General features: G+C 34.3%; 4 protein-coding genes across 5 annotated transcripts; 1 reads left to right on the forward strand and 3 right to left on the reverse strand.

Annotated features, from left to right (window-relative positions):
- Positions 1-36: 36 nt before the first annotated feature.
- Positions 37-2,882, forward strand: LOC118275833 (probable cardiolipin synthase (CMP-forming)). Of its 2 annotated transcripts, XM_050695614.1 has the most exons (6): positions 37-613; positions 969-1,106; positions 1,600-1,815; positions 2,263-2,358; positions 2,480-2,590; positions 2,777-2,882. In XM_050695614.1, the coding sequence occupies exons 1-6, from the start codon at positions 194-196 to the stop codon at positions 2,819-2,821; spliced, it is 1,026 nt and encodes a 341-aa protein (XP_050551571.1). In that variant the 5' UTR covers positions 37-193; the 3' UTR covers positions 2,822-2,882. The 2 variants fall into 2 exon arrangements, with proteins under 2 accessions (XP_050551571.1, XP_035449821.2); XM_035593928.2 differs by having other exon boundaries at positions 2,480-2,882.
- LOC118275834 (transforming acidic coiled-coil-containing protein 3) lies at positions 2,867-6,026 on the reverse strand. The gene is made up of 2 exons (XM_035593929.2): positions 5,831-6,026; positions 2,867-5,561 (listed from the first exon to the last, which is right to left on the reverse strand). The coding sequence occupies exon 2, from the start codon at positions 5,489-5,491 to the stop codon at positions 4,520-4,522; it is 972 nt and encodes a 323-aa protein (XP_035449822.1). The 5' UTR covers positions 5,492-5,561; positions 5,831-6,026; the 3' UTR covers positions 2,867-4,519.
- A 571-nt stretch (positions 6,027-6,597) lies between these two features.
- LOC118275609 (complex I intermediate-associated protein 30, mitochondrial) lies at positions 6,598-14,417 on the reverse strand. The gene is made up of 5 exons (XM_035593632.2): positions 13,954-14,417; positions 9,830-10,047; positions 8,882-9,067; positions 7,256-7,400; positions 6,598-6,732 (listed from the first exon to the last, which is right to left on the reverse strand). Exons 1-5 carry the CDS (start codon positions 14,252-14,254, stop codon positions 6,653-6,655), a joined length of 930 nt encoding a protein of 309 aa, XP_035449525.1. The 5' UTR covers positions 14,255-14,417; the 3' UTR covers positions 6,598-6,652.
- LOC126910919 (uncharacterized) lies at positions 10,371-13,197 on the reverse strand. The gene has a single exon (XM_050695262.1). The coding sequence runs from the start codon at positions 12,996-12,998 to the stop codon at positions 11,427-11,429; it is 1,572 nt and encodes a 523-aa protein (XP_050551219.1). The 5' UTR covers positions 12,999-13,197; the 3' UTR covers positions 10,371-11,426.
- Positions 14,418-14,615: the final 198 nt, after the last annotated feature.

Genomic DNA, 14,615 nt, shown 5'->3' on the forward strand with positions numbered 1-14,615 from the left:
ATCTACAACAATAACAAATGTTATGTCAAAATAATGACATATTGAACATACGTTTTTGGCGAAATAAATTCGCCAAATATGTTTGTTTAAATTATAATAGTGCACAATTTTAGGTTTGAGTTTGTGGTAAATGAAAATAGAGTGATACTAATATCAGTTTAACTATTAATTGGTGGCTTTCAATACAGCTATTATGAAACTACTGTCAAGATGCAACTTCATTAAACATGTCTCGCTTTTATACCGGCCGAATATTAAACATGAACACGTTGTTGCGGTTAGAGAATATGTTACCGTTCTTTCTAATTCGAAACGAAGGATAAAACACTTACCAATCACATCTATATCATATTTGCAATATTCCGATGATAAGAAACCATTTCTAACCTTTGAAAAGAAGGCAGACGCCCTGAAGGATGCATTTGAACATAAAAAGGTACAGTTTAAAGACACAGAGCAGCGTATTAGACAAAAAGGTGAGGAGCTAGTGAGGGACATAAAGCTCCAGAGGGAAGTTACTGGTCAGAAACTAAGAGTGAAGAAAGCATACATCATTAAAGACTTACTCGAAACCAAAGCAAAAGTTAAAGAACGATTGGAAGAAGTAGTAGAGGTAAATATAAGTAATGCGTAGTAAAATTAGCTATATTTAGTCTAAAATCTGCCCCTAATGACACTCCACAGGCTCATGATTTTAGTTTTTGGCCTAAACTTGTTTAGTATATTTATGCTGTAATTACTGCAGTCTCATTTAATGTACCTTACCTTACAATACCTTTTCCCCTTCGTAAAATCTTGTATTGCAGCTAAATTTTAAATAAAAACTAATATTACTTGCTAATTAGAAAATATTATAAAAATATAAGTCATATTAGCACAAATATAACTTATTACATAACTTTGAATGAAACTCTTATTGGAATGATGAATTACATTAACAATAAAATCCTTTTAATTTTTGTTTTCAGAAAGAGAATGTCCTGACAGTACCAAATATCTTATGTTTCACGAGAATAGCCCTCTCACCATATTTAGGATACACAATAATCCACGAAGACTACAATGTTGCTCTAGGACTGCTAGTTTTTGCTGGTGTCACAGATCTGGTGAGATATCTTTCATATTTATTCATTGCAGAATGTACATACTTACCAATTCTTTATACATAATAGTCCTATTTACCATACAGTGGGCTATGGTGTGTAGTATAGTTACACTCATTTTACTAAAATTACAGTAATCAAAGAAATTATGAAATATGTATAGGAGTGCTGTATACACCTATAAGTGACTAATTCACAGCAAATTGGTGAAAATATGTAATGTGTCAAATCTAGTGAAGATGTTGGTGTATCTTTAATTAAAATCCGTAGAAATCTTGCCTCTTGACTTGTAAACTGATAACCATTTCCAATAAGTTATCTGTCAGTACTATGTGCTAAGATTTTGGATTGGATATGTCTTTTATTAAGTACCATACTAATAGGTTCTTTAAAATGGCTCTCATGTGTTTAAAACAAGAAAATTGATGTTTTTTTACATTTGTTCTATTGCATTTTCTTCTGCAATAAGTAAAACCAATTTTCTACTATATTCCAGTTGGACGGATGGATAGCAAGGAATTGGAAGGGCCAATCAACCAAAATGGGCTCATTCTTAGATCCAATGGCAGACAAGGTGCTAGTGGGCACCCTCTTCATATCACTTACCTACCAGAACTTGATACCTCTCTCACTGACGCTGCTCATAGTCAGCAGGGATGTTGCCTTGGTCACAGCTGCCTTTGTCATCAGATACATGAGCCTACCACCACCTGTAAGTACTCTATACTTTAAAAACTTCTATCAATAATCGAGACCTCTTTATTCCAATTTTTTTGGCTTTGTTAAGTCTGTGTTTAACCACCAACCCGCTTTCTTTTACCATATTACCTCTGTATCCTACCACAGACTAATAATTCCTTGTTACTAGGTCCCATTGTCCTATCATATGTCATAACATCACAAACTCATTTCATGTCATTTCTCACATATTACTGAACATGTTTCCATTTTTGTGTCCTTAATGTCCTCCTTTCAATCCATGAATATTTAAATTCAGCGTGGTTTAGTAGCAAACAATACCTTATTTAGTAATAAAGAGCTATAAACATATTTTTATTTTTAAAAGACATAAACATGTTACAAGTAGGTCACAATACTATATTTTTCACTGCAGTATAATGTTATCCTTGTATCTGACCTTCCCTTTATTAATTTACAGAGAACACTAAGCCGCTACTTCGACGTGACTCACGCCACGGCGCAGCTCGCTCCTACATTCGTTAGCAAAGTCAACACCGCCATACAGCTTTTACTTGTGAGTTTTAAATTCTGTAATTTTAACCTAAATATTTCTGTGCAACAGAGCATAATAAGTAGCTCTTAGAATACTACAACCACCTTAATGTCTACTGATGTATATTTATGACATGTTCCAGGTGGGCACGACATTAGCATCTCCTGTATTCGGCTTCGTGGACCATCCAGCACTACACGCTCTGTGTGGAGTGACCGCAGCGTCAACTGTAGTGTCAGCCATCAGTTATATAGTTAGTAAGGACACATACAAATTTTTGAAGAACAAGTCCTGAAACTTATAAATTTTTTGTTTGTTTAAAATCATTTTTGTAACTGTATAGTCTTCCAAATGTTTGGTTCGTAGATAAGTGTTAACTAATGATAATTATGACAAGTGTAAATAAATCTATTAATATACAAACAAATACCTATTTCAGTTAATCACCTTTGGAAAAAGAAGTTGGATTACAAGGATATTTTGATATTTTGAGGATGTGTGGAATTCTGTGTAAATAAAGAGCATTGAATTACAAAAGGAAACAATTTATTTTTTCATTCTATTCATATGAATAAATTGCAGTTAATTTTTATGCGAAATAAATCAAAGATATAAAAAAATATTTAGTAGTAAAATATTAACTAAATTACGCTTATTCTAAACGAAATATAATCGAATTGAGGCTAAATGGGATTCTCGTGAGATGCGTTTTGTGGAAATGTTACGTACACAATGTTTTGGAAACACATGACTGTACTCTTTGCAGTGTTATCATTTGTTAGGATTAAAGATCTACAAAAATAATGTTGTGGAATGTAGTGTTTGAATAAAGTAACATTTTAGTAGGGTTAAATTTATTTTACCTCATCCACTAAATAATACTCGTAGGCCAAAAGATTTGATACATATTTAGCAGCACTGCATTAGGCTATCCTAGATTGAGATGAAAAATATTCTAGTTTTAGGTGTCTAGTACTTTATGAATATCAAATTATGGACTGAATGGATATGGATGGTGAAGATTTAATTTCAAAAAGGCACATACTAATGTCTAAGTTTCAATACACTCATGTACTTACATGAAATAAATAAACCTAATTGTAAGTCCAATTGTTGCAACAATTTTATATTTTATTAATGACTTATATATTTTTTGGTATTTGCTTTTCATCAACTAAGTAATAACAAGCTGAAAAGCAATGTACAATATTAATATTTTACTATTTTCACAATGAAAATAAGCTTCAGTTTGACTTGCGATTCTGTTATAAAATTATTGCTTTCACAGAACTGATCTACTATCATATTTTACAAAGTTTAAATAAACATAAACATAACTGTAACCAATTTCAAAAGATTGAAGACTAGAGAACATTAACTATTAGTCCTGCAAATTCTGATAGGTTTAACAGCTAACACTAATTATATTATAAACAATAATATCAAGTTATTAATTTAAATTATACTTTAAGTTAAGCACGCTTATAGCTTTAAATACCTATGTTTTATACATAAAGAAAATTTCAAATTAAATATGGCAGCTAGGTTTAGTTGGAAGAAACTAACAAAGTAGTAACCATAAGTAATTATATCCTGACCTTAGCCGTCGGAGACAGAAGTCAGAGATACAGCAGACTGTAACCAGATCTTTGGATAAGTTTACATTACGCATGTAGGTATAGGTATCTAGTTTATGAAAATATGTTCTCACAATTTTATTACAAATGGTATAAAAGCATGGTCCAATACTAATAGGCTGTACATAGTGAGGTTCATTAATTTTACAATTTTATGAGCACTTAACATGCATGGTAATACAGACAGGCACCAAATAAAAACGAGATAATAAAAGAAACATTCACTGTTCAAATGTCACAAGGTAGTAAAATCTTACACTTATAATAATTATAAAAAATTGTACAAAATAAAATAGATAGTGATTGCACAGTACATTTAAACATTATACACTACATACTGTTTTATAAAAAAATAATAATTAATAATTTCTGATATTGGTAACAGCACTAGCTTCATTAAGTAAGTTTTCACATAATCTGTGTAATACTATTATTACACTAATGATAATTAATCATTATAGTCAACTGCATATAAATACAAAATGCATGTTAGTTTATGTAAATGAAGATTGAATGAGTACATAAGTATCATGATTAGAATGCTGTTAACCAACCTTATTGATCAACTCATCACAGATAGCTGTGAGCTCCTCATTATCCTTAATCTTCTGTGCCAGCGACTCCTGCAAGGAGGACGCATGTACTTCACTTTTCTTAAGCATAGCGTTTAGTTTCAGGATCTCCGCTTGATGAGCCTTCTTCACAGAATCTAACTCTGCATTGGCCTTGTTGAGCTGCTGCATGGCATGCTGTCGGAGGGTTTCATACCTTGCTTCTAACTTCTGTATAGCATCATTGTTCTCCTCAACAGTTCTCTTTAACATTTCCTCATTACTTTTATAGCCTTGAATGATGACCTTACACCTCTCATATTTGGTGTGCACATCATTGAATGCATGTTCCATGGAGGCTAGATGCGCCGCAGCTTCATCACGTTCTCTCACCAGAGTGGATCTCTCATCTGTCCATCTCTTTCCTTCTGCCTCCCGTTCTCCAATAAGAGAAGATATAGTGCGCTCATATTCCTCCATGACCACACTCATTTGTTTATTATTTCTTACTTTTTCAGCGACTCGCTGGGAGAGAGCTTTTTCCTTTTCTGCATACTCTTCATTCTGTTCAGACAACTTTTTAATTTTTGTTTCACATTCTTCTAATCTTTCTCGTAGTTCGTGGTTGATATCTCTAAGGTTCTGTGCTTCTTCTTCTTGAGCTGTGAGCAGCTCTTTGACAGCACGGAGCTGTTCCACAGTGTGTGGGTCCATGTCTGATTGCCGTGTGATGACTGGTGGTGGGGGTGGGATGTTGGCTCCCAGACTCAATAACCGGTCTATTGTGGCTATTGCTGGGGACACAGTGTTTACTTTCACAGGGGTTACCTTGGCTGCTGCGGCCTGCTGACTCCTGTTGACAGCAGGAGTAACAACTTGCGTAGGTTTCTCAGTGGGGCCACTTATATTGGGTTGCACAGATAATTGCTGCATTGAGTTCACTATATTCTGCTCCGTACCTGACATGGTACTACACACTGATTTCACTATTCCCGAACTAGTTTCCTTTTATTTAATTATGTTCACATGGTCTCACCTGAAAGTACGTAAACATTTTATTGACAGATTGCAATATCACTCAGCACCATATAAGCAACTGTTAAAGATAAACTGGTTTGCGCAAAATCCATTATCTTAATTAAATTAATACAGCCAAATCTTATTAAATAAGATTAGGTTCGTTCCACTGGAGTGTAAAAAGTAATCGGGAATGTTGAAATATGTGAAATGGTCAACATCCCACGCAAGGTGCAATGAATAGGAACAATAAAGTTTTAATTTGCGTTGCTTGCTGAGATAACCTACCGCAATATCCTTGAGCCATAGAGCTCCGAGGTAATAGCAACGATCGGAAACTTTTACACACAATTTTACTAAAATTGAGTAACGAAACAAAGTGTAACAATTAAATAAACATCACTTCACTGTACAGGAAAATAACGATGAATGATCATCAAGGCGATGACATCAGTAATTTACGCCACAGATGCGTTAACCATTTTAGTCTATGAAATCACCACTCCTTGTTTTGACAACAGGATAGCAAATCGGAAAAGTCATGAGTGTGAGCAAGATAGCAACATTTTAGAAATGCTAAGAATGGAAATGGAATGACGGAAATGCATTTTACGACAATCCAAAAAAAGAAAAAGTTGAATTTTGACATTTCATTAGAGGTGTAATATTTCATCGGAAAAATTACGGTTTTTTCTAAAAAAAAAACCTATTATTGAAACTCTTTTTTCTCATAAAATATCTTCTTTCTATGTATTTAGTAGGTAGTTAAATACCTATTTATTGTTTTACCATATAGTAAAACTTAAAAACTATTATTATTGTAAAACTTTATTGAAATGGATATTATATCTCGGATTCGATCTCAGAGTGAGTCAAAGATAATTGGAAATTCTCAGAAATAACAATGAGTCCAAAAACACCATGCTTGGCAAGAAGCCTTCAAATTGTAGATAATGGAATTAAAGGTGACTAAGGTAGATGAGATAAATCACAACACAACTATTATAAAGAAGTGTGTGAAGGGGAGGATAAGTGTGATTATGAAATAAAAACTATTTTTACTAACGAGTTTTTAATTTTTATTATTCGACTAATCTTAACAAAAAATAATTAAACTCCAACAATATATTTATCTGTTTTGTACATTTCGTAGGCAAATTCTTCATTGTGGGTGGGGTCAAACTCCAGACCTGTAATGATACAAATCAATTTATTCAACACATCCATTGCTCAATATAGGCCTTCAATATTAAAGCCTAATCAATTTATTTCATTGTAAATTAAATCTCTCGCCTTTATCGAGTGGGGCAAAGTATATTTGTATTTTTTTAACTCATCTTATGAGTTATGGAACACGTTACAAGCAAAGTAATAACAACTATTAACTATATGAATAGTTATGGCCCACAAACTTTATCGTATTTCCTTTAGAAAATACATGTTATAATAATTGTAAATGATAAAATGTTATCATACACAGACATTGTTTTATGAACTTTCACATTTACATAATAATTTATTGTGTTAGGCATAGCAGGTCCGATTCCTGGGTTGGGCGAAGCACTATGAAGTTTTTTTTTTCGATTTTTCAAAACTAATAGGCGGAAGACACACTACCTACCATAACTTGGGAAAAGTGGACATTATATTGTAAACACACGCCTCTGCTTACCCTTTACAGAATAAAAGACGTTATCTTGTGTTATTTCTTACCAATATATTCTATTTCCAGATCGAAGTTGCCAACGATCTTGTCGCCGCAAGATATACCAAAGTGTGTTACTCTGTCAAATCGGAACCTAGTCTGCTTGTCCTGTAAGCGCCCTTTGGAACCTAGCACGAATTTTGAGAATGGTATCTGAAAACAAAAATGTTATAATTCAGGTTTTAATTTAATCTACATTCTACATATTAGAATCGAGCTGACTGTCGACAGTGGTCTCATCTTGATCGTCAGGTCGGGCAAAACATAATTTGGAATAATTCGGATTTTTGACTCTTAACCCGTCGTATGCTGAAGCACTGATCAGTGCGAGACACAATGTGTATTCTATTGTTGTCTCATATACCCGCAGACGAAAGGTTAATCTTAATTTCGTTAGAGTACGGATACGAATGGCTTGCTACCTAACTTGACCATAAAAGGAAAATTACTCGACAAAGATAAATATAGAAGTACCTAGATGCAACGACTTCCATGTAGGGTTACTTATGACTAGCAGTTAAGGCGGGTACAGACTGCTGCAACGCAACATGCAATGCAACACGAAACAAGCATTGCGTCAGTGTAGACGCGGGGCGCGCACAACGTGCGCACGAACCGCGCATGTACCTACTCACATCTGTTTCCGAGATGCGCGCGAACGGATCGCTCAGTCTGCAAAAGTACTAATCATTTTACTGAAACATTTTTCTTGTGTTGTTTCCATCAAATTAGCAATTTCCATCCATGCATCCTCTTTAAAATGTTTTTTATAAAAATTCTCATGTTGTGGATTCCACAAAATTTCCTTTGATCTGTACACTTCAATTAATTGAAGCACTTTTTCTTCACTCCACGTAAATGTAACCGCCTCCTCCGCCGCAGTAGCGTCGTCTTGTTCCATGTTCGCGCGCGTCTAGCCGTACACACCACACAACCTGTCCACACTGACGCTCCGCGCATACTGCGCGCCTCTTTGTGTTCGGGGAAAAACCGACAAATTTCGGGTCGCTACGCGCTTTTGTTGCAACAATCTGTTCGTGCGCGTAGTAGACGCGGTTCGTGCGCGCAAGGCGTCTACACTATGGGAATTCTGTTACTTTACATGATACATTGCAGCAATGTGGACGTCAAATTCTTGCATTGCATGTTGCATTACATGTTACATTGCACCAATGTGTACCCGGCTTTACAAGTACAAAAGGTATACCTAAGTACAAGCTTTCAAGGAAAAACGCTTTGCATAATCAATTATTCAGCCGTAGCGTAGCCTTGGGCGCGTGACATATGTTAGTGTACATTTACTTATTTACTATTGCATTGCTAATACATATTATACAGGCACCTGCTACTTATTACTGCTAACTTTACTCATTAGTTTCGAGGTAATATTTGCAACTGTCGAGCAAAAGGTTTTTGGGTTCGATTCCTGACTTGAGCTAAGTTTATGATGGGTATTTCTGTTTTATTTTAGATTATATGTATTGATCTCCGTAAACGGTACGGAGTTTAGAATTCGAATATGGCAATAATAGGCTTAACCCTTCTTACACGACACTCCTAATATATCTTTGGAGATTAAAAACCCATGTGTGTCTTCAATTATTAAAAAGCATTATGTATTAATTGATACATACCTTGGCAATTTGCCAGTAAGGTCCACCTCTCGTGTACAGCACGTAATGGTAAATATCATTCCACGTGATATCGTAGAATCCTTCGCAGGATATGTTCAGTAGATAAGACCTGCCATCGCCCCTTATCTTCAGAACTAGAGTATTGTATAAATGCCAGTCATACGTTCCTGCCCGTTTGAATGATTTCTGTGAAACAAAATTCAATAAAAATCTATACTTCTATACTCTATATACCTATACTAATCATAGGCGTAGACAGGGGGGGGGTTCAAAGCCCCCGAAATATAATGCGTACCTAGACATTACAGAGCGTAATTTTTGTAGTTAGCATAGTACATCCACTGTTTGGCAAAGGTCTCTCTCTATATATGAGTACCTATGAATCTGTGTATTACATATTATAAAGTGTTTTTTTTGGTCGCACATTTCATGGTTCGACTTTCTTGAACTGCTAGACTAGGCCAGACTAGCTTAGCTAGGTACCTAATAATAAATAAAGCCGCAATGCACCTGTGTGATTGGCTGTGATTGTGAGTCAGACGATGCGGTACCTATTACCTAAGTATACCTACTTTAAACATACCTATTACATTGCAGTAGTGTAGTTCCTAGGTATACAAAACGTTTTTACTGCAATACTGGCGCAGTAGGTCGACGGTGCTAGGCAACTTGTTAGGTGTTTGACTTGAAGAAAGATCTAAGATCTAAATAGGTATTTGTATGACCTAAAAGTAGTCGCTTTGATACCTCAAGCGGCAGCAAGCGTGCAAGAGCTTTTGATTTCGATTCCCAGGTATATTCTAAGTTTTTGACAGTCAATTGAAAACTGTTGAAGGTATATCCTGCATGCTAAGTAGTCGGTCACCGGTGACAGCCCCGCGGCTTTCGATTCCCAGGTATATTTTAAAAGACGTATAGGTAGATGATTTATTAAAAGTAAGAACTTACTCGTACTCTCTTCGATCTCATGGCACAATAACCCGCTTTTTTTATCCGGCCATCTTTCGGTACCCGCGTATCAAGGTATCCGTGGAACAAGCCCCTGCCGGCGCTGCTCATGTCAAAGCTGCATTTACTGAACCCCTCATTGTGATCACTGTCGCAGGTCGTTGTGAAACTCTCCAACTTACTAGGCTCATTGAAACACCAGATCATGTCTGTTTCACCTGAAAAAAGTAATATTTTGTTAAGAAAGTTGATATTGAATGCACGGTTAACGCAGTGGCTAAGCAACCAGCTGCTGCGCAACGTATCGGCAATTTGATCCCCGCAATGATGTTTGAATAAGATATAACAAGATAGAACATAAAAATCGAGTTAGTACAAAAATATCAACGCCGAAGAGTAACTGAGTAAATGTTAAATTGAATATTATATTTCTCAGTTATATAGCCCTTTGTCACAAGCACTTTAGGTGATACTTGTACAGTTCTTAAGCCTTATCGCCAGTTACAAATAAATAGATTTTGTAAACATTAAAACAACAATATTATTATAAAATCCTTTATTAAATATCTAAGTACAAAATGCACGTCTGGACAAACAGAGAACGCAAAATTAAAGACGAAAATTAAGACTTATTCTCAATCATTACTACACAAGTATTTAACGTAATGAAATGTCCTGGGTTTTACCAACACCCTTAAAATTAGCATTACAAATCTAATATAACATTGGTAGTAGATACAATAGAATATTTATCTCTAAATTTTACGATAAAAAATGCAAAGGCAACAGTACCAAGTAGAAAAGTCTTACATAGACAATTTGAAAAAAAAAATACAGTAATAGTTATAAACATTATATATTTTATTAGTATTCTATATTCAAATAATAAATTCAATTAATTATATGGCCAGCAATAAGTTATTGTATCAAAATTTTATTAGCTTTTTTTTTTGATGGCACATTATTTTTTTGCGAGGCTTGGAAATAGTTGTATCAAATCTTAAAACATGATTGTATTTGCTCCTTAGCTCATTTGTATTTAAATGCCTTTTATATTAGGTACTCTAAGTAACTAAAATGCCTTGTTATGACTATCGCCTAGCTACTAATAGCTGCTCACTATGTTACCTTTCGATTATCACATTGGAATAATTTTATAATATTTTTTTTGTTGCTATAATTTATTCTATTACAAGAACAATGTTTGATTTTCCATTCAACACAAAGTTAGATCATTTCAATGTGTCAAATTAGTTGAATTGTTCTAAAAATCTTATTTGGTCATTAATCTAAAATGTTGTAGTTTTACTACTCTATTATGTCAAAAATACAATATAGTATGCAGTGTATCTAGGTGTACAGGTCAGAAACTAATACTGTTGTCATAAAATAGAAACATAATCACAAACAAATGTCATAAAAAGTTAAAAAACTAAATACTAATAAATAATATTATTAAAACTAACAATTTAACAAAAAAAGTTGAGATTCATCACAGAGAGAAGTTAGCTAAGACAAGCAGACCTATAACATCACACGCTTGGAAATGTGAGAAAGCACCGAGCGAAGACATAGTATTAGAAATTTAGTAAATATATTAATGCACTTCACTAATGAGCTGATCATATAACCTCATCAATTCCTCATTATCCCTAGTCTTCTGAACCAAAGATTCTTGTAAAGAAGCTATAGTAATTTCATGCTTTTTAACCGTAGCATTCAACTTTGTTACTTCAATATTGTAGTTCTTTTTGAGGTTGTCCAGTGTTTCATTAGCTTTAGTCAGTGCCTCAGAAGTCACTTGTTTCAAATTCCCATACAGCTCTTCATATTTCTTTACAGCAGCCTGATACTCAGACATTTTCTGTTCATAAACCTTTTCCCTCTCTTTAGTTTCCAATATTACACTCTTACACTTTTCATATTTTGTAAGGAGATCATTGAAAGAACTCTCCATATTACTTAAATGGTTTAAAGCTTGATCCCTTTCCGATGTGACTTTTTCCAGGGTCTCATGGTTCTGTACCTTTTCACGCTGTTGTTCCTCGATTAGTGAGGATATTGTCTTCTCATACTCCTCCATGACAATACTCATTTGTTTGTTGCTTATAATCTTGTCATTGATTTGTTGAAGCAATTTATTTTCTTTCTGTAAATAATTTTCCTTGTCATCAGTCAGTTTCTTAACTTTAGCCGTCAGATCTTCTGTTTCCCTGTTGTGATCATGTTGCATATCCTGTATTGTACACTTCAGCTCTCTGTTCTGTTGTCTGAGCTGCAACACCTCCTGCTCTTGTTTTTGAAGAATACTTCTCAGAGTATGAAGGTGATCCACATCTTGTGAGGTGAAATTGTGATAGCGAGGACTTCTCGGTGCTGCTGTGGGAGGAGTGCTGCCTGATATGCTGATGAGCCTCTCAGTAGCCACTCCCCTTGAGGGTGTCAGAATAGCAGAAACACTGCGCATGAGGGCTGGAGTAGATTTAATGCAATTGCCACTTGTCTTGGAGTTTTCGCTGTTGACTACAGGTGGCACAACTTGCATGGGTTTGCTTAATGAAGGCATAGCCCCAGTAGACTGTGAGTGTTTAGGTGCAATAACATTATTTTCCGTATTTGACACAGTACTGCCTGTTTCGTAACCCACGTCACACTCGGACGAGTCGACTGCTGATTCCGTAGTAACAGAGCTAGCGTCTTCTAGCTTTTGCCGTGCGTACAGTGGATCAAACTTCACAAACAAACTTTCCTTGCCGCGATCTATGTGGTTATGGTTGCGATTTGACTCGGCACACTTGACGAGATAGTCCAAACTTGTGGCATCAATAAACATATCGTCAGACATTGGTACCTCTTTCATAGTAACATCACAAATGCTATCGTAGTCTGATCCTGTTAACAGGTCGCTGGTCTCGTTCCTCTGTTCCGACCCATCGTTACACCGCTTAGGAGACATCGTCATTAGGTCACCTACCGATGACACTGGTGTTATGAAACTGTCCTCAGATGCAGTTGTGCTTGCTCCAACAGACAACATGTCTTCATTAATTTTCACACTGCTACTATCTGTACCGCGACCCAAAAGATTTTGAAATTTCTTGTAAAAGGTTGTTATGCCCTTATCAGGAGATGCAAATGAAGAATCGTTTAGTATTAGGTTTGAAAACATTCGCTTTTATTGATCTGAGACCGTTTATGATTATAAACCACACTGTCCGACAGTTACAGGTCGGGTCTAGTGTAGGTGCTATTTATAAAACTTGTAGAAGTTGTGGATCAACAAAAACAAAATAGAAAGAAGCAGAAATTATTCTTGGCTTAACGACTTCAACGGTTTTAAGTTTTGAATGTACCTGTCACAGACTATAATTATTATTTTTCTTCGTGACAGTGTCAGCTGTCACAGCTGATCATAACGAAAAATCGACTAAGAATAAAATCGACTAAAATGTGAATTAACTGAAAAGCTCATTTTATATGAAAAATATTAAATGTGTGATATAATTGTGTTTATTTAATTAATAGCAAATATTTTATATCAGTATTAGTATTAAATTACTGTATAAGGTTAAGTTAATATGATAGCTTAAAGTGGTTGTTTCCTCTAAAATGAGCAACCTCTACCTACTCCTCCGTTTCCTAGGCAAAGAACATAAAATTTATTTTTTATTTCTGTATAATAATTATTCTAAATTATTATACAAAATTGTTTAAAACTCTTAAACAAACTATGTACTGCATTTTACATAAACTAAGAAACAGTAAAATTAAGATTGCTAGTTTAAGTTTCCATTTTAAAATTATAAGAATGAAAAAGAAAAGATCTTGTAATTGATATTTTCACAATATATAAGCAGTGGTTACTGTCATTGATAAAGATTGCATCTCTAGCTAGAGCTTTTAAGATTGGATATTTCTTAAGTTTCTTTTATTAACAAAAGTAATTTCAGTTAAAGTAATCTCATACACATAAAATAGTGTTTCTGCTTACTTAGATAAAAATATTGCAAAATGTTACTGGGACTGGGACCGTTGTGTTAATGTTTACAAGATAACGGGAGGCAATATTTTCTTTTTAAAAACTCCTCTGTAAATAATTTTATAACTTAAAGTAAACAACATACCTGGTCTAGCAACCAATAATGGATCTGTAATGATTAATTCTTTCACTTCTTCTTTAAAGAGTTTAAGTTCATCCTTCAGTTCTTTAAATCCATTTTTAAGATGTTGAAAATTTGATATCTTGTGTTCAGTTTCGTATCCACCCTTTCTACTGCTTTCATGGAATAACCAGCGTTGTGAACCAACTAACAAAGGTTTACAATAACCGACACTATTTGTTTTTGTTAATGATTTACACAAAATTGGGTTTGGAGTGTTATGTCTTATCACATTTATGAAAGTGTTTAACTTACACAAAGCCATTGTGTAAAACTAAAATTGTTTCACTGTATTATAATACTAATCACATAACTAAATCACATACATAATAATAGCCTTTTTAATAAGGTGAAATTGTATAATATTCCTAACCTATTTTTTCAAAATATTGTATTTTCTTCACATCTGTTTTTGACAGCTGACTATTGGCATAGTGCGTAGAACCAACTAAAAATAAGTAGTGAATAATCGACTACAAATATTAACTATAGTCATGTAAAAAATTATGGTCGGTAAGTTTACTTAATAATATTTTAGCAGAATATTAGATTCCAAATTCTGTGAATATTATTCTATTAAAATAATAAAAAAAATTGTACTCAATAAAATATATAAATATATAACT

The sequence above is a fragment of the Spodoptera frugiperda genome, chromosome 8 (genome assembly GCF_023101765.2).
Source record: "Spodoptera frugiperda isolate SF20-4 chromosome 8, AGI-APGP_CSIRO_Sfru_2.0, whole genome shotgun sequence".
Classification (NCBI taxonomy): Eukaryota; Metazoa; Arthropoda; class Insecta; order Lepidoptera; family Noctuidae; genus Spodoptera; species Spodoptera frugiperda.

Excerpts from the sequence above, each read along its gene's own strand:
- LOC118275833 (XM_050695614.1), top strand. The coding sequence starts at position 194 with ATGAAACTACTGTCAAGATGCAACTTCATTAAACATGTCTCGCTTTTA. Across the intron at positions 1,816-2,262 it reads ACATGAGCCTACCACCACCT|AGAACACTAAGCCGCTACTT; the intron begins GTAAGTACTCTA and ends ATTAATTTACAG. Across the intron at positions 2,359-2,479 it reads CCGCCATACAGCTTTTACTT|GTGGGCACGACATTAGCATC; the intron begins GTGAGTTTTAAA and ends GACATGTTCCAG.
- LOC118275834 (XM_035593929.2), bottom strand. The coding sequence starts at position 5,491 with ATGTCAGGTACGGAGCAGAATATAGTGAACTCAATGCAGCAATTATCT.
- LOC126910919 (XM_050695262.1), bottom strand. The coding sequence starts at position 12,998 with ATGTTTTCAAACCTAATACTAAACGATTCTTCATTTGCATCTCCTGAT.
- LOC118275609 (XM_035593632.2), bottom strand. The coding sequence starts at position 14,254 with ATGGCTTTGTGTAAGTTAAACACTTTCATAAATGTGATAAGACATAAC. Across the intron at positions 7,401-8,881 it reads CTTACTGGCAAATTGCCAAG|ATACCATTCTCAAAATTCGT; the intron begins GTATGTATCAAT and ends TTTTGTTTTCAG. Across the intron at positions 6,733-7,255 it reads TCTGGAAATAGAATATATTG|GTCTGGAGTTTGACCCCACC; the intron begins GTAAGAAATAAC and ends GTATCATTACAG.